At 44.6% G+C, this 26,595-nt stretch overlaps 1 protein-coding gene across 1 annotated transcript in view; it reads left to right on the top strand.

Moving 5' to 3' along the window:
* Nucleotides 1–26,595, top strand: part of SMYD2 (SET and MYND domain containing 2) — a 49,042-nt gene that overhangs the window by 10,668 nt on the left and 11,779 nt on the right. The window contains exons 2-6 of the mRNA XM_026001113.2: nt 10,365–10,428; nt 19,174–19,284; nt 21,851–21,911; nt 22,618–22,742; nt 26,509–26,576. Coding sequence (XP_025856898.1) covers nt 10,365–10,428; nt 19,174–19,284; nt 21,851–21,911; nt 22,618–22,742; nt 26,509–26,576 — 429 coding nt within the window. The remainder of the gene's footprint in view (nt 1–10,364; nt 10,429–19,173; nt 19,285–21,850; nt 21,912–22,617; nt 22,743–26,508; nt 26,577–26,595) is intronic.

Genomic DNA, 26,595 nt, shown 5'->3' with positions numbered 1-26,595 from the left:
CACACACACACACACACACACACGGGCACATGCAAACACACGTGTCATGCTGAGTCTCCCCTGCTGTCCCTCTTTGCCTGGCTAACTCTCCGGGTAGAGGTCTGTCCTGTCCTGGTTTCTGCAGGCTGGAGGAGCTCCTTTGTCTTTGCTCCCGTAGCACCATGTAAAAATACTTCCTTGGGCGCACTTGGTCCAGAATACAGGAATCTCATTCATCTGTGTCACCCCAGCTCTTAGCCTGAGACCTATCTCTCGGTTACCTTAGTGAATAATCATTAAATGAATAGTCTCATTTCTGCAGCTTATTTTACTAGTGGTTCTTTGGACAGGTCCCTTCCCCTATCTGCATACTCTGCCCATTCTTAGAAATGAATCCATATAAATACTCACAGAACCCTTCACTGAGCTGTGTTTTCTTCAGGACAAAATCTTGAGTGTTCCAGTCCTCCATACCAAGTGCCCTTCCCACACTAACCAGCATCATCCCACCCTGCTCTCTCACTTACACCCTAAACACAACCTGGGTGGTCTTTCCAGTATCCCATGAAGGTGCTGGGTCAGTCTTCATTCATCCTTTTGCCCATTTGTAATCGCGAGTGCTTTTCTCTGCATTATTCCCTTCCCTCTCTTGTGCCTCCCTACGTCTGTCCATTCTCCAGGGAGATCCAGCTCAAACTGCAACTTTTTTTAATGAAGCTCCTCTTATATACTTCAGCCCACAAATCTCTTCATTTTATTTCATTACTATTTTATATTTATTTTACAGTTAGTTTACTGTTTACATTTTTTGAGCACTCTTGCTATTCCAGGCACTGTGTTCTAACCCTGGGGATTCAAAGATGAGTAAGACAGCTTTCTCTGTAAGTTGTCCAAACTTCTGTGTCCCTAAAGAGTTCAGTCCTAGGAGTAGCTCCCTGCTCTCAATTCTGTGTCATTTAGGCCATTTGGATGCTGAATCTTTCCCTAATATTTATGTTTATCACCGTTTGCATGAAGGTAAGGGCTCATGTCCCCAAATAGCTCAACTTTTATAAAAATATAATTCCTCCAGAGCCTGGTATCATATTTTATACAAAGAAAAATAATACTTTTTGAATATAACTTACTTGGCTAAGGTAGATTAACATATTTCTTTCCTGCTTCATGTATAAAGTTTTATTGTACAAAAAATGGTCTTTGGGATCCCTGGGTGGCGCAGCGGTTTGGTGCCTGCCTTTGGCCCAGGGCGCGATCCTGGAGACCCGGGATCGAATCCCATGTCGGGCTCCCGGTGCATGGAGCCTGCTTCTCCCTCTGCCTGTGTCTCTGCCTCTCTCTCTCACTGTGTGCCTATCATAAAAAAAAAAAAAAAATTGGTCTTTGTAATTCAAAAATACAAATGGAACAATAAGGATTGAAAGAAAAATATCTTTTTTTTTTTTTTAGAAAAATGTCTTAAATCTGTTGAAACAGTAGCTGATAATGAGTTCTCAAGGTATAGTCCACAATGGAGTCATTCACCTCAACAAACTGGCATTTCAATTTTTTTATTGTCTATAGGAAGATAAAACCAAAGGCATGAGAGAAGGTCACCTGTTAAAATTCTTCTGTAAGCAGTTTTAAAAGGCGCATTTTCTCATAAGCAGGATTCAGAGCAGGTCACCTGTTTGTTGGACAAGGTGTTCTTTCTCCTGTTTGGCTGCAGAGGGCCTGACCTCTGTTCTGGAACTGACATTTAGCAATAGGTTCTGAAGGTATTTGTACATGTTTCTTTCTTACTCTGTGGCCCGAGTGTTGACGTGAGCAGTATTGTTAGGCACAGCTTAAGTTTTTAAATAGCTACATCTCTATGGCTTGGGTTTTGTCCCTTTCCTTGATATTTCCTCACCTGGGTGTTGCAGAAGTTAGGTCATCAGGGAATCCAATATTACTGGAATTCATTATAAAGAACTAACAATAGCATCTGTCATTTATTGAACCACTGGAGGAAACGGTGGATGTTATTTATTGTCAGTTCCTTTATGAGAGAGCAAATGAAAAAGAAAGACGTTAGTCCTTTCCTTCCTTTTGATTTCCCAGTCAGTGGGCGTCAGAGAAGTACAAGTATGAAGTAGCAAGGAAGTGTCATTCGGATCTCACACGGAAGCTAAGATAGAAAACGTTTCCAAATGAAAGTGTTGAGTTTTGAAAGTACGTACATGCCTTCTTGGAGCAGGTTTAACTGTTGGGGATTTTACAGGGCCTGCAAGGTGAGGTTGGCACGGAGGCATCATCCAGTGGCTGCAGAGTGCAATTTCATGTTCACTGTTCCTTTGGCTGAATATTTCTCTCCTCTGTCCATAAGCTTCATAATTTTTTTTTCTTTCTAAGACAAAGGCAGGGCACCCCGGGTGGCTCAGCGGTTTAGCGCTGCCTTCAGCCCAGGGCCTGATCCTGGAGACCCAGGATCGAGTCCCAGGTTGGGCTCCCTGCATGGGGCCTGCTTCTCCCTCTGCCTCTGTCTCTGCCTCTCTCTCTCTCTCTCCCCGTGTCTCAAATAAATAAATTAAATAAATAAATAAATAAATAAATAAATCTTTAAAGAATTTAATTTATAAGACAAAGGCAGATTTCATCTCCACCAGAGCCTGCATTAACAACAGATCCTAAATCAGTGTCTTTTTTTTTTTTTTTTTTTCATTGCCTGGGCTGACTTTTAGTGAATCAGGGATGCGTGGAGTCATGTTTACAAGGTTTTGTTAGCTTTATTGAGGAATCATTGACAAGTACAGTTGTATATATTTAAAGTATACAACATGACCATCTGATATACCTTGTGGAGTGATTCCTAAGGTCAGGATAATTAACCCATCACCTCCCCTACTTACTTGTGTGTGTGGTGAGAATGCTTGAGATCTGCTCGCGGCAAGGTTCAAGTACACGGTACCGTACTATGAGACAGTGACTGGAGAGCCCCAGAACTTAGAGCTGAACATTTCTGCCCTTTGACCTACATCACCCCCTCATGCCCTGTGACATTTTATAGCAGGGCCAACCATTTATTGGCCTGACCACCAAGCCCCGTGCCCTCCTTGTAAATCGTGGCTCCTATTCCAACAGTTGGGAAAACCTATTAGTTGCCACCTTACTGCCCTAAATATCTCCCGTTTCCCCAAGAGGCCCCAGGCTCTAACTTTTAACAAGCCTCAGAACAAAGCCCGGTGCGAAGGGGAAGGTTCAGCAGGGCTCTGGGAAGAAGCCCCCCGCTGCACGTGGGTCCGTTTCACGGTTACATTGTGGATTAAAGTGATGTGCGGAGCATTTTTCACTATTACACACAAAAAACCCCATAGCCTTAGTATTATCCTTGTCCCCTGACCAGGGTTATAATAGGGTTCTGCTACAGTTCCTCCAATTTTTATTTCTCTCAAACAAAAATTTGCTAGTGTAACCACTCTCTCTGGGTGGGAGGCTAACTTTGTTTCTGATTGTCTTATTTCAACCCACGGTGAAGTTACATTGCGCCGCTGGGCTTTTTTCCTTTTCTCTTTTTCATTTGGCTGGGGCTGCCTCTGTTCAACAGAGCCTACTTGTCACTTCTTCTGTCACCGTTAGTTAAAAGTAATTGTTATTGCAAACCCCCTCCATTGCCAGTATCCCTTTCTTTCATGGTGAAACCCACTAAGCATTCATTTCAGTAGCAGAAAGTGGGGGAGCTTATAGGATCAAATGCTTTTCATCCAGACCCACAGCACCTGCGGCAAGGCATTAACTAGCCGGAGTTGTTAATTACATGTCCGACTTGTTGATCTTCACGGCCTCCGAATTTGAAGAGCAAGAAAATTAATCCCTGCGTGTGTCTCCTCCGGTAGAAAATGACGGGAGCGTGTCTTCTGCTTGCTGCTCCAGTCGCTGATAATCAAATAGTTGCACCTTTCTGTAGCATCTCTCTCCTCCCTTTGTGGCTGGAATTGTTCCTTAAGTTCAAAGAGCCCTTCCATTCACAGCAGGGTAGATATTTGCCCATAAAACAAAGACTTTAGCAGCGTAAATCTGCAAATAGGAGCCTGAATGCGATGGGACTCATACAGTGGTTAGTTCAGGAGTTGATACCACTTTAAAAAAAAAAAAAAAGAAAGAAAGAAAAGAAAGAAAAGAAAGAAAGAAAACAAAAGAAAGAAAACAAAGAAAACAAAAACAAGAGTGGAGGCTAATGAAAAGCCTGACAGGAGCACACTTGGCTTGTATTTTCTCATTTAATTTTCGTAACGAACCTATGAGGTAGGAATCGTGTCTTTACGGTGGAGGAAAAGGCTTAATGCGTTTGCCTAGGATCACAGCACTGCAGGCACCAGGAGGAGGCAAGGATTTGAGCTAGAGAGGCGGGGAAGTAACTCCTCATATTCACCCTAGATTGGGAAGCAGGAATCAGGAGGAGGTGGGAAAAATAAAAAGCCTCAGCTTTCTTCTTTGTCAAAACTTGTACCTGGCTCCTGAAACGCTTTCTTGTCATTGTTAGAAAATACAGTGTCAGCCACTTTATTCTCTCCTTAACATTCATCATCAAGATAGCTCGATAACCTCATACATCCAGAATGTGCCATTCATTCTTAAGATGAGTTACCTTGCAAGCAATCTGCATTGCAGAGTTTTTCAACAGTAGTCAGCAAATTCTGCACCCCAAACGACACTCCCCCCGAAAGGATTGCCATAGGCCGAGGCTGGTGGTTCTGCCTTCTGCAAGCTCCTTAGACTCTCCTGGGGAGTCTTCGAAAAATCCCAGCACAGACCAATTGAATGGGAGCTGCTGGGTCCTTCCCCAGGCCCAGATGGGCATGAGCTGCTGAGGTGGAGACCCTGTGAGAGGTTAGGAGCAATTCACCCTTCACTGTCTGAGTTCCATTCCTTTTGGGTTATTTCAGTTTATTGCTTCCAGTGACCTTCATTAGTCTTTCTCTGAGAGGAGTTTTGTTTTCTTCTTTTTGCAGTCTTTTCCCCAAACCTCCTGGACAATTCAGATCGGATTGCATTGCAAATGAAAGGTTTATTATGGCTGTGTCTTCTGTAGGAACAGAGATTATTCCAAACACCTTGTATGTTCCTACGGTGAAAATAGATATCCCATATGAAGTTTCTCTCTGGCTGAATGTCTCAGTCAGCAATAGTCAAACACTCAGAAAATCTCTCTCTGTGTCCTCCTTACTCACCCAAGCGCACCCCCCCCCCCACTCACACACACACATTGTACGTACCAGCTCAGCAAATTTTAGTTTGAGTTGCAACCATTAGGCTTACAGAGAGTTTACATCTCTCTCTAGCTATGGCAGAAACTGAGGCAGGTGTCTGGATAGTGGAAACAGCTCCTCTCCTGCCACTGCCCCACCTCGTCTAACGTTGCTCATACCAGTACCTGGTATGGCACTACCAGTACCTGGTTTAGCTTTTCTCCCTCTCTGCTCTGAAGGCAGCCTGGCTCAGGAAGATGTATGTTAAGAACACATATGACCAGGCAGTTGCCCAAATGAGCATACACTCAGGAAAATATGCCCCAGAGCCAGGCAGAGCTTTTAGGTAGTTTGTGAGAGCTATAATATTCTATCACCCAGTTCCCAGTGGACATGATCCAGCTTGCACTCGCCCAGTATCTGCCTGAGGAGCACGTAGATGTATTATGCCGGATGACAGGGAAGACCTTTCTTTGCACCGACCAAGTACACACTCCTTATTTCATTATCGTGCATTTTAAGTGAAACCAATTACTTTGTCACACAGTTGGTTGAGAAACCCTCTTTGTGGGGGCGCTCCCTCCCAAAACCTCGTTTTGAAGAATGGTGCTGGGTTCTCCCCAGTATTTCTTTGGAACAAAGTGGCATAAATGGGCTGTCCTTGGAACTGTATCAACAGACCAGAGTCAAGAGCACCTTTACTTATGTTTTATTATTACTATTAGATTATCCAAACACGTAGATGATTTCTGCTCTATGTGGTATATCCTCCTGAATAACTGTCACAATAACACAAGGAAGGACGTTCTTGTATGATAAAGATGAAATTTGTACATCACGACATGTGAATTGTGATTCTGCTACCTACTTGCTGAATGCCCACGTTGGGTTAGCTATTTCACCTTTGGACCCTCATTATCTTGAAAAATAGGAATAATGTCTATTTTCTTTTTTTTTTTTTTTGTTTTAAGATTTTATTTATTTATTCATGAAAGACACAGAGAGAGAGAGAGGCAGAGACCCAGGCAGAGGGAGAAGCAGGCTCCATGCAGGGAGCCCAATGTGGGACTCGATCCCAGGTTTCCAGGATCATGCCCTGGGCTGAAGGTGGCACTAAACCGCTGAGCCACCCAGGCTGCCCGTAATGTCTTTTTTCATAGACCTACTAAGATCAGTTTTTATATTTTTGGTCTTTTTTTTTTTTTAAAGATTTTATTTATTTAGTCATGAGAGACACAGAGAGAGATAGAGAGGCAGAGACACAGGCAGAGGGAGAAGCAGGCTCCATGCCCAGAGCCCGATGTGGGACTCGATCCCAGGACTCGAGGATCATGCCCTGGGCCGAAGACAGGCGCTAACCCCCTGAGCCACCCAAGGATCCCCAAGCATATATTTTTGGTCTTAAGGATTCCTCTATAGTCTTAAAAATTGAGAACTCCAAAGAGCTTTTGTTCATATGGGCTATGTTTATCAATATTTACCATATTTGAAATTAAAATTATAAAGTACTTAATTTAAAATGGCAACAGCTATCGCTGCCAGCATAATGTATTTGTATGAGAACTATTTTACAGAAAAAAAAAAAAAAGAATTAGTGAGAATAGTTGTGATGTTCCACAGTTTTACAAATCTCTTTAATGTTTGGATTTCCAGAGCACAGCTGGATTCTCAAGTACGCTTCTGAATTCCGTCTGTGGTGTTATGTAGTTTTGGTTGAAATATGTGGAGAAAATCCAGCCTCAAGTAGATCGGTAATCAGAAAGAGAGGCATATTTTAGTGGCCTTCTCAGTTCATTGTGAATATATTTTGATTTAGCACTAAAACTTGGTTAAAGTGAATTTGTCTTGAAGAGTAGACAATGTGCAGTCTGAAGCCCTATCAGTGAGCTTATAAAGGACTCTGTTACGTTGAAGTGCCTTGGTCTGTCTTGCACTTTGAATGACTTTCTTAGCCGTGCGTGATTTTTAAAATATACGCGTGTCATTTGAAAAACATTGGTTTACTGGATTATCTAGAAATTGTCCAAGTTGCTGTATTTCATCAAGCCGTATAAAAATAAGCCCCACAATTGTTAATATCCCCGCCAATCTCATCAGCTGAGAAATTGTTAAGCTCAAGAGAGCACACACATGATGGCCCTCTCTTTTCCCTGAGAGACCATCATGCCTCAGGATGCAGAAGAAACACTTGATGCACTCTTCCCACTTCATCACAGCGTGTCAAGAGAGACGTACCCAAGGGTCACGAGTTAACACAATTACTATTTGTTACTGCTTCATCAGGGACATTCTCAAGTAAAACTGGCCTTTCCCCCATTTGCTCAGAGCCTGTGGAAGTCATGAACACAGGGACACGTACCTCGATTTCTATCAAGGCTCTAGAAGTTTTACCCTCCAGGCTTCCTTACACCTTACACCTGCTGCAGTGCGAATGTCAAGATAGTGGTGTTATTTTGGAAATAGCTTTGACCCCACTGACCGCCTGAAAGAGTCCCTGGGATCCCAGAAGTCTACAGACCACAATTTGAGAACCACGGGGAGAGACTTTAGAAATTACACAACAAATTGCCAACACCTAAAAGGTAGCCTCTTCTTTCTGTCTCTTGTTTGTGGCTTGTGGACTTGGTAACTGTAGGGTGAATGAGGCCTCTCATGAAATCCCACTGGAGTTGTTCCTCAGCTCTCGAGAGCCCAATTTTGCTTTTTCTCTCCCTTGGGATGTTACCATGAGGCTAAAAATAAGCCGTGGTTTCGTATTAACTTTACTGCTTGCCTCTGTGCAGGATGGGCCACCTAAGGCTTGCTTTTTGGTATGGTCTAGAGCTAATAAAGATATTTTTGTGATAGTTTTCTCATCTTTTGTATTGGGGGTCTTCACTCTAGTTTCAGAGGCCATTCGGTATCCGAGGATGGGCTCTAAGTGGCTCAGAGCCCTTGAAATTGCACAAAATTTTCTGTTGCTTTGGGTGGTTGGGGAGAAGGTGGGTTGTTGGGAGAATTAATAGCTTCAATCAAATCTCAAAGAGCTTCTGTGACCTCTCCCCCTGCAAAAACAAACCTCAATGAAGGGCTGCTTCAGGTGGACATTTTCATGAGGCAGCCTCTACCTGCCCATTATCTATTTCCAAACGCACCTGTTTTTGGAAAGAACCTTCAAAGTCCCCTCTCTGGCTTTGCCCATCTTTACTTTCCATCCCCTGGGCATGCCTTCAGGGTCCACATCACTTAGCACTTGCTTACAAGTCACTTCACAGTTGTTTCCTGAGCAACCTCTTCCGTCCTTTCTCCCTCAGTGTAAAATGCAGCAGGGCCGGGACCATCCATCTCATTTCTCTTTTATTGCAAAATGCAAAGTCAGAGTCAGGATCCCTTCAGGCAGACCTTGGGGCGGGAATGGAAGGGGGTTACTTTAGGCCAGAGAATACACTCCGCTAAATCAGTGAGCTCCTTTTTAAACTATTGAGATGTGCAAACTCTGGGATTTTTATTTATGCCTCAGCCGCAAGATGTGTTTTTCTCCCCCACATTCTCCAGTCTGCTTCTTGGAATCCGAGCGCTGTCATGAAAGCTGCAAGGCAGTCTGTTTAGCTCCAACAGGAGCATTTCTGGAACAGTCTCAATTCCGTGGGAGTAGTGTGGTGACTGCCGCTCGCCGACAAGGAGCAGAGGAGGACTCTGCAGCGTGATTATATGTATATTCTGGAATATCAGCTCCCAGGGGTGCATCGCAGTGGGTGGGAGGGTGGGGGGGCCTCCAGCGCAGTGCAGCGCCCTGGCAGCAGCAGAGCGCCCCTCGTGGCGAGCCGTAGGCATTGCCGCAGGTGGAAGGCCAGCTTCAGTGGCTAGGGGCCTAAGATAGAGCTCTGATTTAACCTTGGGGCTATTCCCCCGCCTCAAACACATTTTTAAAGGGTTCTGTCTTGTGGGGTTTAATTCAGTGGCTTCACAATTTTTAAAAGAGCTTTGGCTTATCTAACACAACACACTAGCTCCTGATGGTTGGGAAACAACAAAATCCCTGACCTCTATGGGAAGCAGGGAAGTAATATGGCAATGGAAGGGGGTATTGAAGTCATTACAAAGAGGCAGAAGGGGGCAGCCGGGGGGGGGGGGGGGGAGTGGGGGGGGGCTCAGCAGGGTGGCTTAGCAGTTTAGCGCCTTCAGCCCTGGGGCTTGGTCCTGGAGACCTGGGATCGAGTCCCATGTCAGGCTCCCTGTGTGGAGCCTGCTCCTCCCTCCGCCTCTCTCTCTCTCTCTCTCTCTCTCTCTCTCCCCCCCATGAGCAAATAAATAAAATCTTAAAAAAAAAAAAAAAAGAGGCAGAAGGATCACTCAGTACAGTACATCAACAAGGTGGTGTAGACACTGGTCGCATCCAGTAATATTTTATCCAAGATTATGTCACTCCTTACTGGGTTGCACTATATATCATAAATATATATATATATATTTTTTTTTTGAATGGAGGGAGGGGCAGAGGGAGAGGATGAGAGAAAATCTCAAGGAGACTCCACGCTAAGTGCAGAGCCCAACGCCTGGCTCGATCTCCCCACCCTGAGATGAAACCAAGAATCAGATGGTACCCCCCAGGTTGCATTATTTTTAAACTTCACTTTCTGGGCAGCATTGGAATTACTGACAGACGCCGTTCCATCTTCTGCCGTACTTGCATCTTTAAGTGGTACAGGTTGTCATTCACACTGCATCCCACCCCCCCACCCCGTGCGGGTGCCCTCCAATCCTCTGTATGAGTTCAAACCTCCAAGATGGTTTTATTTATTTCTGACCTTCTTTAGCAGATGAGAAAAAAATCAGGACCTAAAAGCCTTTGACTTGCCCCAAACTACTGAGTACTAGCACAGGTGATGTGGAAGCCCTGGTGTCCCAGGCCAGGCTCATGAGCCAAAGAGCACACCGCTCAGCAGTTTAGAAGGTGCCCTTCACACTGTCAGGGGCGGTAAACGTTGGTGCATGTACTGTTTGACTAACTTACTCCTACTCAAGGGCTGAATCTGGTCAAAATTCTCCTTTGGGAAAAATGCCACTTTAGCAGTGGGAGAGTAAGGTAAGGTGAATCCTGGCTCTGCTTTCCGACCAGATGGCTTTCATTATTGCATGATAAAATATGCAGCTTCACATTTCTGTGCCTCTCGCCACTACAGTGCCCTTTCTGTTTTTAAGGAAAGAAGGATTGTCCAAATGTGGAAGATGCAAGCAGGCATTTTACTGCAATGTGGAGTGTCAGGTAGGTTCTGGGCCAACTGGTAGGGAGGGCCTTGTTTCCTAAGAAGATTGGGACCCTACTCTCCTTCCTTTCCTTGTCACAGCATCCCCAGCACACTTTTGCAGCCAGAGCTGGGAAGCTTAGTTTGGGTCTAGGATGTTCCTGGATACCCCTGAGGGCTGGCCCAGGACTGACAGGCAGCCGGTGAGAGATAGCAACACTTTGGGGCCACATGCAGGTGCCGGAGAAGGGGGAAAGACATGAGGAGAGCATGTTGGGTGCAGGCAGGTATATTGCCAAGGTTGACAGTTTGCTCCCCAAGGCCACCAGCAACAGATGGAACACTGCAGAGGTGACAAATGAAAGATGTGAAAATGGTATCTTTAAAATACTTTAATTTTTACTGTCACAGGTCTGTATTATTATAAATCCCCATAAGCAGGCCACACGTTGTCCTTGGTCTGTTCAAACCCAGTCTGAGTTCAGCTAGACGTAGGTGAGCCCCTGGCACAGCCCTTATACAGCCAGAGGGTGGCTCCTCCGAATCTGTCCTTGGGGCTGGTGCCTTGGAAGCAGGGAAGCAGCCAGGGTTGGGCAGGCTCAGGAGGCTGGTTGCACGTAGAACATGGGCCATCTGGTTTGGTGGGTAAGTCTCTAGGGAATCCTATAACATGGGAATGGGAAGCTTAAGGAGAAATTTGAAGGAACCCTTGGTAGCTCTTTGAGGCCCTAGGAGTGTTGTTTTCCATACTTGTCTACTATAGTCTAGTTCGACTGAATGTTCATAGGTATTCCATGGAAAATGCTTTCCATGTTTATCACTTTGAATTTAGGGAGAATATGATCTTTGACATCTGTATACCCTCCTTAGTCTATTTTTTTTAAATGGAAATCTATTCATATACCCTGGGAAATGCTAATATTATGAAACAGTGGCTTTAAGTGACAGGGAGGATTTTCTCCATAATCTTTACCTTTTTTTTTTTTTTTTGTCATTGCTCTGGCCAGATGTGGTGTCATTTACCTCCCATACTCCACCACCCTTCCCTGATCTACTTCTGATTACTTACTATTTCATTGCTTTCTTTCTCTTCTCCCTGTGCAGTTGGCTTCTGAAAATATTCAAAGAGCATTCCCATTTGACCACAGAGCTCCAGTCACAATGGCCCCTTGCTGGAATGAGGTACAGGCTGAGCCAGGGGCCTGGGAACATCTCCCTTGGCTCTGCAGGCTCTGTGTACAGCCCACTCCCTTGTGTCCCCCAAGATAGGCTTCCCGAGGTTGTCAGCCTATGTGACAGCAACAATATAAATGGCTTGTAGTTGAGTTTTCAGGGAGTGTGCCTTCTTTTGAAGAGGAGAGATCCTACTTTGCTCCTATCAGTTGTGAATAGAATATTCTGTGGTTGGACTGCTTCAGTCTTAGGAGATCAGTGAGCCCTGGGAATTCCATGATTTGATTCCAGGCACAATAAGTTAGCTCTTTCTATATTTAAGTTAAATACTTCTAGAACAATTAACTCATTACATTCTGGCTTTTTAGAGAAGCAAGATCGTAAAATCACATAGAGCTTACCCAGTGTGCATGGTATAGTAGAAGGGGATGGGCCTAGCTCTGCAACCTACAGCACTATGAACTTGACAAGCCACAGGACATCTCTGAGCTCATTTTCTTCAAACACAAATGAAGACAGTAGTGCCCATCCTGACAAATGTTAGGGACCTCGTGATATGAGAGCTATGAAAGCTCCCTATAAACCCTGACACTGTGGACAGGTATGAGGGCATATAGAAAATAATATGACAGTAATTTAGGCTGGACCAAAGTGTAACTCTGTGCAAAGATTAAAGTATACAGCACACTTTAGAATTGAGGGACTTTTTTTTTTTTCCACTCCAGAGAATGGATGGATTCCAAGAACTTGAGAACACTGGTGGTGTACATTTTGTGAGTCACGCTTATTCCAAAATGGATCTTAACTTCTCTGATGAAGCTGTAATCAGTTCATCACTGCATCAATATAAAATACCAGAATGCATTAGATGCCGAGTTATCTCTGAGTCTTCTGAGCATGCTGTTAACTCATCTTCCATAAGGCCTTAGTAGGTGGCATTATTTTGATGAACCATTGTGGTCCAGTGGGGTTTTCAGGGTAGCCGTTGTGGCTCCCCTTCCCTTCAGGAGTTTCCCAAAGCTTTAGACTCAGAAAGCTCATCTGTGAGCACACAGCGAAGGGCACTCTCTCTAGGAGGGCTCCCACTAACCTAATACCCTGGCCAATGTGTACCAGGATGCCTGCGTATCACTTAATAACAAGCAGTTTGACGATCTGTACATTCTCCTCCCATGGACACATTGTACAGGTGGCCAAGTCATAATGAGATTCCTTGGGTGGCAGCGAAGCCTCGAGTGGAGGGTACTGCTCTGTGATGCTAAGTCATGTCCAGAGGCCCTAGGTCAGGACAGCTTGCTGGTCCAGCCTCATGATGGAGAATCTTCCCTGCTACTCACCCATTTTTTCACTCTTGTTTCATCCGTTCCCTTTTGTTATAGGGAGAGGTTAACGGCCATCAACGTTTGCCATGCTTTAGTGCTGGACAACTAAGTGAGTGCAGGGCGGTGGGTTGTAATGACAAAGAATGGTCCTAGGATTTAATAAAAGTAAATGCCTAGAAATAAATGGCAGTTCAGGAGCTTCATACATAAAATGATTAGGGAGGAATCTGGAGATTGGTTCAGATAAAAACATATTCAAGTTCCTCCTAAGGAGGTGCTTGGGTGGGTTCAGAGGGGAAACTGTGCTGCACAAAACCAGGGCAGTGATGGATGGTAAGAGGCTGGTAACGGAGTGATTCTCCGCCTAAGAGAACAGGGCCCTCGGGTGCTTCTCATGACCTGGGCCTTTTTCAGACATAGACCCCTCCCACCTGGAGTGTAGGTCTGGGCACCAGACAGCAGGGTGCGGGAGGGTCAGAGTGAAGGTTACCAGGTCCATCACGTCAGTAGATAAGAAAACAGTAGCCACAAGATGTTGGGTGACCCACTCAAGGTCACAGTGGCAGAACTGGAGACTAGATTGCACATGCTGCTGACGGAGGGCCATCACCCTGTTCCAACACTGTGGCTGGGGGTTCTGAGGGTCCTCTGGGAGATGGGACACTATGGGAACATGTCAAAGACAGAGAAGTGGCCTTCAGTGGATGTGGGAGGGGAGAGCCCCTTCTGGTGTCATCTTGCCGAAAATCTCTCCCAAGGGTGCTAAGGCACACACTCCTCCCTGAGGGTTTCCTCTTTCCAGGGGAGTACGGCATCTTAGGAGAGTCTAGCCACCACGTACACTCTCCCCAGGCCCTCTTCTCTAACTGCAGTGCTGTAGGATTTTGCTTTATTTTATACAATTTGGTGGTATCTTGTCCCATTTACTTTTCTCTTCATTCACTTGACTCAGTGTGATCCTGCCAGAGGAAAGATTTTAATTGATGATGCATGAAAGGATAATGGGAGGAAACATAAAAGAAATAGAAATTCCTTTTTAGTTAGGCTTATTTTGTAACCTGTGTGTTTTAATGAACTCTATTTATTTTTATAAATATGCCTGGAAAGCTAAGTATATTATTCCCTCTCTTAGACTTCTTCATTAAATTGCACCATGACATGTTCAAGAGAAGAGTTTTACAAAGTTATTTTATAGAGGAATCATTGTAGAGTAGAACTCTCCAGGGTATTATTTCTGAACACTGAAAAATAGAAACTGTGATTCATAAGTGGAGGTGATGGGGTTACAAGTGTGCTTTCGTAAGTAAGAAGGGGCGTGCCCTGATGGGGATGTGTGTTTTTATCTCACACAAAAAGCAATGTGTGAGAAGCAAGTGACTAAGGATATGTGAAAATTTGTGACTTTCGTCATTGATGAGAAAGTAACTGAAGTGTAGAAAATGCCTAAGAAATGCTCATCTGACCCTCTTGTTGTTATGGGTGATTTAGTGAGTGGGTCCAGAGTCATAGGTTCAATCCTGGTTAAATTCACGTTGGTCTCTTAACCCAAACCTAGGAAGCATCTTGAACTTGATTACTCTTTTCTCTGAATGTTTTCATATCACCAGTAGGAAAAGGTGTGGTTGAAGGAATGAGCACATCCTCTGGCTCTTGCATGGGAACATAGAACAAAGCACATGTCTTTGTGATGGGGGTTCAGCAGCCCCGGCCACCTTTGTATGAGATGGTCAGTGTGCACCTGATTCCTTTTGCATTCTTCCTCTTGATGATAATGGTGGTGGCAGCAGAAATCCCATGATGTTTTCTTACATTCCACATTTCAGGAAGTTTCATGCATTTGTCCAAGTAGAGTACATCTGTTTTGAAAGCTCCATTAGAGCATGAGAAACACCAGGTGCAAGAGTTAGAAAAGGGGACTTCACAATAAAAACTCAATCTCCTTCACCAGGAAGACAGCATTATCATTCGCTCAGCAGAAAACTGGATGAAATAACAGCCAGTCATTTCTTCTAGGGTTGGAAATGCTGGTGCACCATGAGACAATTTTACAACTCTTTATGCGTCTTGCAGCATTTCTGTCCACGCACAAACAGGAAAATCATGCAGAGCAGTTATTATGTTGGCTGAAAATGGCATAGAAGTTTAAAAGGGTTACAGAAATTTCTGCATCTTACTCTTAACGTAGACTTAATTATTTCATTTTATTGCACAAATAATCTGTGCTCATTTTAGAAAAACCAGAAAGTATAGTCGGAAACGAGGACAGAAAGAGTATCCATAATCTTGTCCTTCCAGAGAAAAATCACAACTAGCACTTTGCTACATGTCTTTCTGAGTCCTTCCTGCCCGTTTATTTGCGTGTTATTTTTCTGCGTGGTAGGATCCAGATTTACATAAAATTATCAAAAGAATGCAATCAGGGCAGGAGAAATAGCTTGCCTTTTGAAGAAAAATACTCAAAAAAATTTTAGAAAAACTGACAAAAATGTTTTAAAAAGCATAAGTGGTTGCAAAACTACTCTGTGTATGAAGAAACCACCGAGTACTAAAAAACAACAAAACAAACAAAAACTTTTAATGTTAATATTTATTCCTGTTCACCAGGATAGCTTAATTTTTTTTTCCAGTTTTGTCCAACCTGATTATGTACAATTTTTTTTAGTCAAAACTGGGCCAAGTTGCCACCATCAGGTTCTCTATGGTATGTGGACCATGATAGAAGAAGGCATGTCAGGATATGCTCAAAACCTAACTGACGTTTCTGCCAGATGCTATTCTCCGTCCCACCCTTCTTTTGTGTGTGTGCCATGGAGATACATCTGTGTCATTCCTCCCTTGACGCCACATCTCTCGCCATCTTCCAGCAGGAACTGAAAACTTATTTTGGGAAATTTCCCTTGATGAAACTTACATGATTCCACACTTCTTTGAATTTATCAATGAATTTATCAAATAAATTTCTCTGATTTCACTGCTGTGTGTGGGACCGTTTCACATTATAGGTGCTCTTATATATGTCTTCTGACACAGTCACAAACCACTTAAAGTCAAAGGCTTCATCTCCCCTCCCTCCCTCTAGGGTCAGTTGCAGGCTTATTGGATGGATGAACGAATCCGTGAATGAACAGTTTACCACGTGTTTGAGAGTGTCGTATGCACTGGGTGCTGCTCTGAGTGCTTCTCGTGGATGAGCTGATTGGATCCCCACGAGGACCCTTCGTGGTTGCACGAATGCCTGATTATCCCTCTATGCAGGTCCTCCACGGCTTGGTCTTCAGGCTTCGTATCTGATTATCCCCATTGGAAGGTGTAAAATCATAGCCTCAGAATTCTGGACCTGCTAAGTAACTCAGGGATTATGTTATTTACAGCCAAGGGTACAGATGCAGAGGGATTAAGAGATCTGCCTAGTGTCACATAGCTGCGGAGCAGGGAAAAGAATGCAGGTTTCCTGAGCCCCAGGCCAGTGTCCTCTTACTTGACAAAACTCCACTCTCCTTCCAGAGTGTTCTTTATAGTGAGGTTCCCTTCCCTTTGAGGACTTTCACATCAGTGAATGTCATTGTTGGGTGTTAATTTATATTCACATTGATTTTATATTAATTTTGTTAATGAATTAATTCCATTAATAAATGATAGATACATCATGGTAAGAAAAGGTATTAAACTTCCTTCTCCCAGGAGTCATTGTTGTCGAACACCAGTGACAGGACCTACCGTTCAGAAATCGGCACGTCAAAGGCCCTGCAAAGGCCTTCTCTTAGAATTCCTGGTTTCCCACTGGACATGTGCTCACACGTGTAATTATCTGGCTGTCCCTGGCTGGCAGTCCCCGTCCCTCTCAGATATCCCAAGGCCTGAAGGCCTCTTGATCTTTCCCTCTTTGCCTCATTGCCATGCTCTCATTTCAGGCTTTGGCTAGAAACCGATCCCCTTCTCCCTTGGGCATATCTTGTCATTTCTTTCTCTCTCTGCTCTTAGTTATGTTCGGCATGGAGTTATTTCACTGTGCGGAGCATCTTGGTACCGGACTTGAGCCAATGGCCTGCACCATGTAGCACGTTAAATGTGACATCATGCCCTTCTTTCTCGTGTCTTTCCTTCTTGTGGAGGGAAGAGGGTTGGGGGACCTCTTCATTCACTCAGCAACTTTATTGAGGACATAGTAAGTGCCAGGCCCTGTTCTAGCTTCTGGAGTTATAGATGTGGGAAAAAACCCACACCAGACTGAGTTCCTTTATTTTAATGGGGGGAGACAGATACTGACCAAAAGACTGATAAATATGTAATATCAAATGTGAGAAGCACCTAAGAAATATAGAGCAAGGAAGTGGACAGTGCTGGGCATATGCCATTTTTTGTAGGGTGTTCATGGCAGTCATCTTGACAAGGTGACATTTGAGCCAGAGATGTAGAAGAGTTAGGGAGCAAAATAGATGTCTAGGAAAAGACGGCATCAGTCAGGAGTACAGCAAGTGCGGAAGGTCTGAAGACAGGAGTCTGCATGGTCTCTGTAAAGAGCAGCAGCGGGGGGCTATGTGGCTGACGTGGAGTGAGGCAAGAGACAGCGTGGTAGGAGATGATGAGGTCAGAGGAACGGAGGAGGGGGCTTCCATCATGAGTGGCTTATCAGTCATCTTCAAGACTCTGCCTTTTGCTCTGGGATGAGAAGCCATCAGAACGTTCTGAGCTGAGAACTGGCATGAGACGAGTTCTGTGTAGTAGGATCGACCACCCTGGCTGCTCTGTTGAGCCTAGTCTACAGGGGCAGGGGCAGAAGCAGGCATCTGGGTAGGAGGCGTAGGTGAGGGGAGGTGTCCGGGCTGCAGCAGGGTAGGTAGTGGGGCGTTGAGGGGTGATTATGTCCTAGATCTGTCCTGAAGCCAGGGAAAGGGGGTATGCTTAGGGGTGAATGTAGAGTGTAGTGGGGAGACAGGCAGCCAGGATGGCCCCGGGTTCCAGCCTGATCATCTGAAAGAACAGCCCAGCTGTATCCTGAGGTGGGGAAGGCTGAGGGGACAAAGGCCGTACCTACATCCTGTGAGGGGGAGCGTGTCTGTAGACTCCCCTCAGGATACCAAGTGCTGTGGCATTTCCCACCTCAAAAGTCATCCACCCCCCACCCTTCTGCCCCCCACCCCCCACCCCTTCGGCTCTCCCTGGATATGCCCCCTAAGTGCTCCTGGCCCCATCACGCCGACACCACTGGTTTATGTCAATGAGCAATGGCCTCCATGATGTGCAGTCAGTTCTCAGTATCCCAGCACCCCTGCCACCAGCGACGGCATCACCGGGTCCTCCCTGCTCCTCAGACTTCTTCCCTCCATGGCCACACGGCACCACGGTGTCCTTCCTCCTCAGCCTCGCCCTGCCACACTCACAGTGTCGCTACCCAGCCAGTAGTGAGGACATACCCTTTGTGCCCCAACCCAGGGCATAAGGGCATCAAGACAGGACTAAAAGGAACACAGTCACTGTTCCTCTGTTATCACACGAGTCTTCAGGGAGTCTGTATTCCCAAATATGCTCAGTAGTCGTCTCTGGCAGGCTCTTTGAGGGCCCTTGACAAAGCCTTCATTTGTGTTTTGTTTCTATCACCTATGAAAGGGGACTAGTTGCTGGGTACGGATCTCAGTTATTTGCCCTGATGTGAGAACAGAACCAGAACAGGACTGTGAGGGAGCAGGGCCAGATCCATGGCTGATACCCCAGATCACTCAGCGCTGCAGTCTGACAACTCCCACAGATAAGGGCAAGCCGTATGCGTTGGTTGGAAGAATGAGGGAGGTTGCAGAAAGACACCAGATGCTTGATGGAAAAACACAAAGCAGATTTTCTCTTCCCAACAGCCTTGGCCAGGCCCAAGTCAAGGTCATACGACCATCTCTATCTTATTATTATTATTATTATTTTGGTATTTTTTTTATTGGAGTTCTATTTGCCAACATATAGCATAACACCCAGTGCTCATCCCGTCAAGTGCCCCCCTCAGTGCCCATCATCCAGTCCCCCCGTCCCCCCGCCCCCCTCCCCTTCCGTGTTCATTTCCCAGAGTTAGGAATGACCATCTCTATCTTAAAGGATGTTTTTATCTCTAGCTTTTGTGAGCATCATCGTGTTTTCCAAAAGGAAACACATTTCACTTGACCTTAACTAGAAGGACTTACTGCATCATCCTCTCTTCTCGAACTTTATTCCTGTGTGTGTGTGTGTGTGTGTGTGTGTGTGTGTGTTTAATCTTTTTTTTTTTTTTTTTTTTGACCTTCCCAGAAAGAAGATTGGCCCATGCACAAGCTGGAATGTTCTCCCATGGTTGTTTTTGGGGAAAACTGGAATCCCTCAGAGACTGTCAGGCTAACTGCAAGGATTCTGGCCAAACAGGTGAGGATGTGGGATAATGTTCAAGTGCAGTTTTTTTCCTTTTTTTTCTTAAAGGTCAGAAAGATGAGTGGCCTGTGGTGATCATCTCTTGTTAAATATTCTTGGACTCTATTTCCTGTCACATCCCTATGGACGGGCGTGGGAATAACACTGCAGGCACAAGCCGGTGTGTTGTTTGCCCGTGCGACTAGGATGTCACTTACCCCAGGTCAGGAACACAGCCACAGCTGTTACATTCTGAACTCTTCACGAGACAGGTTTACACAGAAAACTACGGTCTTTCGAAACATGAAGACCCGAGTGACAATAACTAGAGTGTTCCAGGGAACCAGAGTGGCCTGAGAAGCTTTGCGATGTTTCGCCTTTCTTTCTGATGCCTCCCAGTGCTCCCTGCCTCTCCTCCCAGCAGTGTCCTATTTCTCCCCGTCTCCTTGCTTGCTCTTGCCTAGGCAGGCAAGGAATGGGATGGAACAGCCGCTTGGCAGATGCAAAGGAGAAGAGAAGGAGAAGGAATGGAAAAAAGTAGAAATGGAGGCAAGGTGAGAGAGGAAGAGGGTAAAAGAAGTAGTAAAGAAAGAGATGCCCCCAGTGGGAACAGATGATGGCCACGAACAGTTCCTCTAAAGATGTTGCCAGGACCGGTATCCTTGTTTTTTGGTCAGTCCTTACTGATGGTGGCTAATGAGGTGCCGGATCTCCAAAGGAGCAAACTAAAAAAAGAGGGAGAAACACCATCAAACGTGTCCTTGTGACACAATGGAATAGGTTGTGTGGAGCTTAGAAGGCATAGGTCCACGGAGGTGCTTGCTCATATTAAGGAGGTGCTTGCTAGTAAGAAGTTGGTGGCAAGGCCTCTGTCCTATACATTTTTTAGAGCTGAAATTTCATCTACCTCTTCTTTTATACCTGCCACCCTGCCTCCCTTTAAAATCTTCTTTCTTTCTTTCTTTCTTTCTTTCTTTCTTTCTTTCTTTCTTTCTTTCTTTCTTTTCTTTCTTTCATCTATCTATCTATCTATCTATCTATCTATCTATCTATGCCAAATGTGGTCGTAGTGATTGGCACATATCTGTCCCCAACCCAAGTTAGGATCGTGGGCCACATAAACAGAAGTAGAACATTTCCAAACTCTGAGGTCACTGTTCCATTCTGTGCGGTGTGGGTCAGGTGCTTGCTGAAGTGCCACTTCATCCACTCTGGGTAACGGGAGGATTCAAGGGTTGCCTGCAGGGTGAGGCCAAAAAAAAAAAAAGAAAAAAAAATCCACATTGTTTGCCCCCAGAGGATGTTAACTTTGAGTCCTTACTACCAGTTATTTTTAAATATATGCAAGTTTTGGTCAGAAGGAAAGGGTAGGGTAGGAGGAGTGTGTGACCCGGTGAGGTGTCAGGGTGAACAGGCCATCATGGTTGGATCTGGAAGCATTTGGGGGAGGGTGGGGTGGCCAGTCTGCTTGTTCTCCCCTCCCCCACCTCACACTCTGATGGCATTTACGGTGCTGTGGTTAAGAATTCAGAAGAAGCTGGTGTACTTTCCTGAATGAACAGCTTTCCCAGGCAAGATGACTTAACTAATCTTACAGAAATGTATCCTGTGAATGGAAGATTTCTGCTCCAAAAAAAGAACAATTGGAATGTTTTGGCACCAGGAGGGTGGTCTGAATGCTCTGATGAGTTTATACCAGTTCCATTCAACTTTTATTATAATTACTATTACTACTGATAGTCTATTAAATGAAAAGTTACCTGGCCATCTTTTCATCTCAGTAGGACCTGATGATTAGAAAAACCAGACCATTTGTATTCTAGTAGCTTGCAAAGGATTAGGGGAGACCGGCTACCCAACTACCAAGGGGAAGCTTAACATGTTAACTAGGGAGGTGAGAGCGCCCTGCTAGACCACCTGTATCCCCAAATTGAATAGCCAGATTACAAAGACACGGCCTCAGGCCAGCTCTTGAGCTCTGCTTTTGAACTCTTGTCAACACCAAGTTTATTCATGTTCTCAAAGCCTAGCAGGTTTACTATTGTTAGCTCCTCTTGGGGTGTCTAGAACAAAGCCAGCAACACGTTTAAAGTGAATCTGGGCTCACAGATACCACCAAAAGTGTTCTTTTTGAAACACAGAATTTGAGATCATTTTAGCCTATGCTTAAAGAAAGTGTAAAACGGATGGGGGGTTTGATTTTGTTCCTTTTTAGAAGGAGAAATAATAAATAGGATGGTTCCTCTGTAGACTCAGAGTCCTTTTAAGTCAGGGCCCTAAAAAGTTGATTTCTCACCACTCTTCTTTTCCATAATAGGCATCTTTGAGCCTACTGTGTGCAGATGGCCCTATCAGGGTGTTAGGAACATGGCAGACAATTTAAAAAGTTTTCCAAAATAGTCCTTCTGATTTCGGTGTTGGGCAGACATTGTCAGCACCCATTGGCAGTACTCCTTGGAGAGTTTTCTGGGCTTCATTGGGAATCGTTGTTCTTTCTTTATGTCGGTGTGAAAGCGAAAGCACTACATTTTGCCCTGGTGGTTAAAATCTCCCATCTGTGTGATTTCTTCCCAATTCCTAGAAGATCCACCCAGAGAGAACACCTTCCGAGAAATTGTTAGCTGTGAAGGAGTTTGAATCACGTAAGTCTTTTTGTGACTGGCAGAGGAGTTATTTTGGCGACCCATTACTATGGACGAGGCCGGGTTGGAGAAAGGTGCAGGGTGTGTTCCTTGTGGTGCTGGGTATTTTAATTACTAGTTTTTACTTTGATTTGTGTGCCTGTTTTGAAAAACGACTAACTTTTTTTTTTTTTTTTTTCCCTGAGTTGACCTGATTACTAGGAAATAATTAAGGGAAGTAAGAACTTGCAGGATGAATTACTGCATCCTGAGCTATCTCTTCCTGGCTCTCCTGGCATGCTGAATATTTTGGTATCTTTGCTGAATTGCAGTCCTGTAAACAGCTGATGTCCCTACTGAAAGACATTAAATCAGGGCTGTCCAGTTTCTTGACCATGACACGGATTCCAGGGCCAATGTGGGGAGAGCGGACTGGACTAGCCCGAGGCTGCTTATCAGCGCTGGCCACTCATTCCTGACCTCCCTGCTAATGGTCAGTTGAAATTTCACATCCCGAGTGACTTCCAGTTGTCAGAGGAAGAGAAGAAAGAAACAGCATGCTTTTCTTACCCTAGAATTTATCAGTTAGACCAAGTAATGGGAGAAGAATATTTTCTGGGGGCTCCACATATTCCCCCCACCCCCCCATGCTATTTACAGTAAGACAGGGAAGTAGCTAGAAAGCCAGAGATTTCTACCTGGCGAATAATGGTTTGCTTCTCCACAGATCTGGATAAATTAGACAATGAGAAGAAAGACTTGATTCAGAGTGACATTGCTGCTCTTCATCACTTTTACTCCAAGCACCTTGAATTCCCTGACAGTGAGAGCTTGGTGGTACTCTTTGCACAGGTAAGAACGCTAGCAGCAGGTGATGCTACTCTAGCCTTTCCCTGCCCAACTCCCTCTCCCCAACACAGACCTGGTAAAGATGAACGAAATAGACTGATGGCTTCTGTGACGACAAGGCTGTTGACCTCTTAGACCCTGTTTTGCATAGCCCTGCTAGGTGACCTTGAGCAGACCTTGAGCCGGCCCTCCTTGATGGGTGGTGCATAGGAAATTCACCTTACTTCTGCCTTTTACCACAGAAAGAGTTTCTGAAAACAGAGGGGTTGCCAGTGTCCCAATACTGTGGCCTCCTGGAATCTCTTTGAAAGGAAAAGATCATTTGAGGTGCCCACATTACATTTTACCTTTCTTCTCTTAAACCTTCCATTCTGACAGTAATGTTTTTACTCCTACCAACACGATATTGACAGAGCACAGGCAAATCCAGATGTTCCCAAGAGGGAGGCCCTCTCGGGTGGCCCTAGGAAGGACAGTCTCCACAGAGAGGAGCCCGAGTGGGTCTAGGCACAGGAAGTGTTTACTGACGGTTGCTAAGAAATCTTTAGAGAAGTCTTGGTTTACCAAGCTCAGATCTAATTAAAACATTACAGAGACTTCTAGATAAGAGCAACTTAGAAGTGATTGAGGCACTGGAAATCTGCCATGTGGAAAGACTGAGACATAGGCATGGTTGGAACAAATGAAGAAAGTGTAGGGATCATCCTTCGGCAGCACATAGTCTGGCTGCATAGATGTTCCTCTTATGGCAAGGGTGGTTCTTCCGGGCATGACTTGCTGGGTCAGATTTCTCTCCCTTACATACCCTGCAGCTTTCCCTACAAGCCAAATGTGTAGTTGAAGGTGACCTTCCAGACACAGCTACATTCCCCTGCTGGAATTTTAGTCTCTAGCTCCACAGAAGACCTTGGGTGGATGCTTACCCATCTTCATCGTAGAACAGAATCAGCATCACCTATGTACCGGTTGACCCAGTAGTTCCATTTCTAGGAATCTGTCCTAAGAAAGTAATCAGAGATTATGGATAGTAATTGACACACGGATTGTCTGTTGCAAAGTTCTTTTTAAAACTGAAAAACAAAACAAAACAAAACAAAAGCAAAAAAGGAAATATAAATGGCCAGCAGTATAGGAGTTTAGAAAATAAATTATGGCATAGCGTCATGATGGAAGCTTATATAGCCTTTATAACTTTGGTTTCAACAAATGTCTAGGGATGTGCAAAATGTTGATACAGCTGTAAGTGTAAAATCAGGATGAAAAATGTGTTATAATATGAAAATACACATATTAAAAAAGATCCAGTGGAAGTTCACAGGTGGTTATCTCCTCAGTTGTAGAAAATTTTTGCTTTTTTTTTTTTTTTAAGATTTTATTTATTTATTCATGAGAGACACAGACAGAGATGCAGAGACACAAGCAGAGGGAGAAGCAGGCTCCATGCAGGGAGCCCAATGTGGGACTCGATCCCAGGTCTCCAGGATCATACCCTGGGCTGAAGGTGGCACTAAACTGCTGAGCTGCCCAATTTTTGCTTTTTTTAGTTGAGTAATTTTCTGAATTTTCTACAATGACTATGTATAACTTAAGAAAACACTAAAAAGGGGGTGCCTGCGTGGCTTAGTTGGTTAAGCATCTATCCTTGGCTTAGGCCGTAATTCCCCATGATCAAGCCCCACCTCAGGCTCCCTGCTAATTGGGAAGTCTGCTTCTCCCTCTCCTCTGCCCATCCTCCCACCCAGTGCATGTGCTTTCTCTCTCTCTCAAATAAATAAAATATTTTTTAAAAAAATACGAAAAAGAAAGAGATTAAAAAGAAGAAAAAGATTAAAAGGCACCCATAATCCTTCCACTTTGAAAAATTACACATACAGAGGATGAAGTAAGCCTTCAACTCCTGTGAGCATCACTGCTACTAGTTGGATGAATTCCTTGATGGGCGTTGTGTTATATAGATATATTTCTATTTTGTGAATATATTTCTATTTCAGTAAAAAATGCCATTCTTGGAAAAAAATATGGATTCCAGTTATGATTGTTAAAGTAGATTTTCCTATTATCCTGGATTTATAACACATTTTCCTAAGTGTCCTAAGATAGTGGATTTGGGTGACGGTGGGAAGTTGAGGAATTGACTAATCTGCCATTTAAGAAATAAATGAGATATATGACTTTTCTGGACCAGAAGGGACATGGTTGTATGAGAACTCCGGAGAGAGGAAATAAATATAGGGTATCTTCCCTTCTAGGTGTGAAAAAAGATGACTTTTCTCCCATCACAGTAATGAATGCTGATAGGACTTCTCAGTGCTGGTGTAGGAGATATGGGACCCTATTGTCATAACCAGAAATCAAAGCACTTGTTCTCACAAGGAGAAGTGTGTTTGTGGTGAAAATGACTCAGAATCTTTGACATTTGGACTGACTCAGAAAATCCAGGAGATATAGATAGGTGTATGCACTCACACACACATATATAACTGAGATAAGTAATTCCTTTAGAGACTTTATCAAATCATAATATTCATTCTCAGATTGTGTGTGTGTGTGGACAATGCGTGCACACACACACACACACACACACACATATTTTTATATATGAATTTGAGAAGGGACATTTGGCATCCCCAGAGAGAAGTCTAAAACAAAAGTGAAAAGTGCCGTTCCAGCCCCGGGCCACCCTCTGGTCCTGCCCCCCAACCCCAAGCTGTGTGTCCGCTCTTCCAGCCTCAGAGCCCTCTCCTCTCCCTGCTTCGAGGGAGGGTGTTATGGGTTCACTTGCGGCCCAGCAGCAGCTGGCAGCAGAAGGTGACTGCACTCCTCCGACAGTATTGAGGTGCATTTTAATCACTGGGAACATATGCATGGTTGGGAAATGTATTTTTGGTGTGCAGCCTACATCTAGTCTAAACGCTAATTATGAGAATAGCTTTAGCGAGGCACTTACGCCTGATTTGACTTGAAAAAAAGGACTATGGCCCATGCATCTTTCTTAACATGCAAGTTCACTTTTCTTCTCTAGGGATATTTCAGCAGGGAGGGAAAACTGGCAGAGAAATTGCTATGCAGTTTGGCTTACACCCCATCACCACCTCCCAGGAAGGAGCAGTGATGACACTGTGCTTACAGGAGCCTTTGCTCATGAAGAAACACGCTCGCTCTTCTGCAGCGAGAGGAGGAGGTGGAGGGTATCAAGCGACCAGTGGTCGTAGAACATTCCAGCCTGAAGGATTTTGGAGTCAAAGACTGATCCAGTTAAGCTCCATGCAGAGGAAGAGATTAAGAGACAAAGGAGTGGGTCTCCTACCCTCTTAGAGTTAGATTCTCTGTATTACATCCATCATGGGTCATGGCTTCTTTTTTAATGGGAGAAAGTCAAGGACTGAGGGATTCTGTGGTTGGCTCAGGATCACACAGCTGATCTGTGGCATAATTGCGATTGGACTCCAGGTACGCTAATGCCAGACTTCAGTCCCTAGAGCCTTAGGGGTTACAGTGGTCTTGGACCCCCATGTGTGGCAGGGGCAGGCCGGCTACACCAAAGGTGCTTCATTCCTAACAAATCTGCTTTTGTTTGTTTACACATGAGATTGGTGGGTCACTTGTGTTTGAACCCAGGATGCCTTGGCCGAAAGAAAGGTTTTTACATCACTAAACTGGAACATCCTCCTAGTTAATTTGTCAAGGGTCAAAATTAAAGAAATGGTTTCTATCCAGAGAGAAGCCTCAGCTCACCTGTTTCTTTCTTTTTCACCCTTTCTCCCTGCAGGTTAACTGTAATGGCTTCACAATTGAAGATGAAGAGCTTTCTCATTTGGGATCAGCAATATTTCCCGAGTAGGCTGAGTTTGACTTC

The sequence above is a fragment of the Vulpes vulpes genome, chromosome 13 (assembly GCF_048418805.1).
Source record: "Vulpes vulpes isolate BD-2025 chromosome 13, VulVul3, whole genome shotgun sequence".
Classification (NCBI taxonomy): domain Eukaryota; kingdom Metazoa; phylum Chordata; class Mammalia; order Carnivora; family Canidae; genus Vulpes; species Vulpes vulpes.
This window is presented reverse-complemented; position numbering and strand designations above follow the sequence as displayed.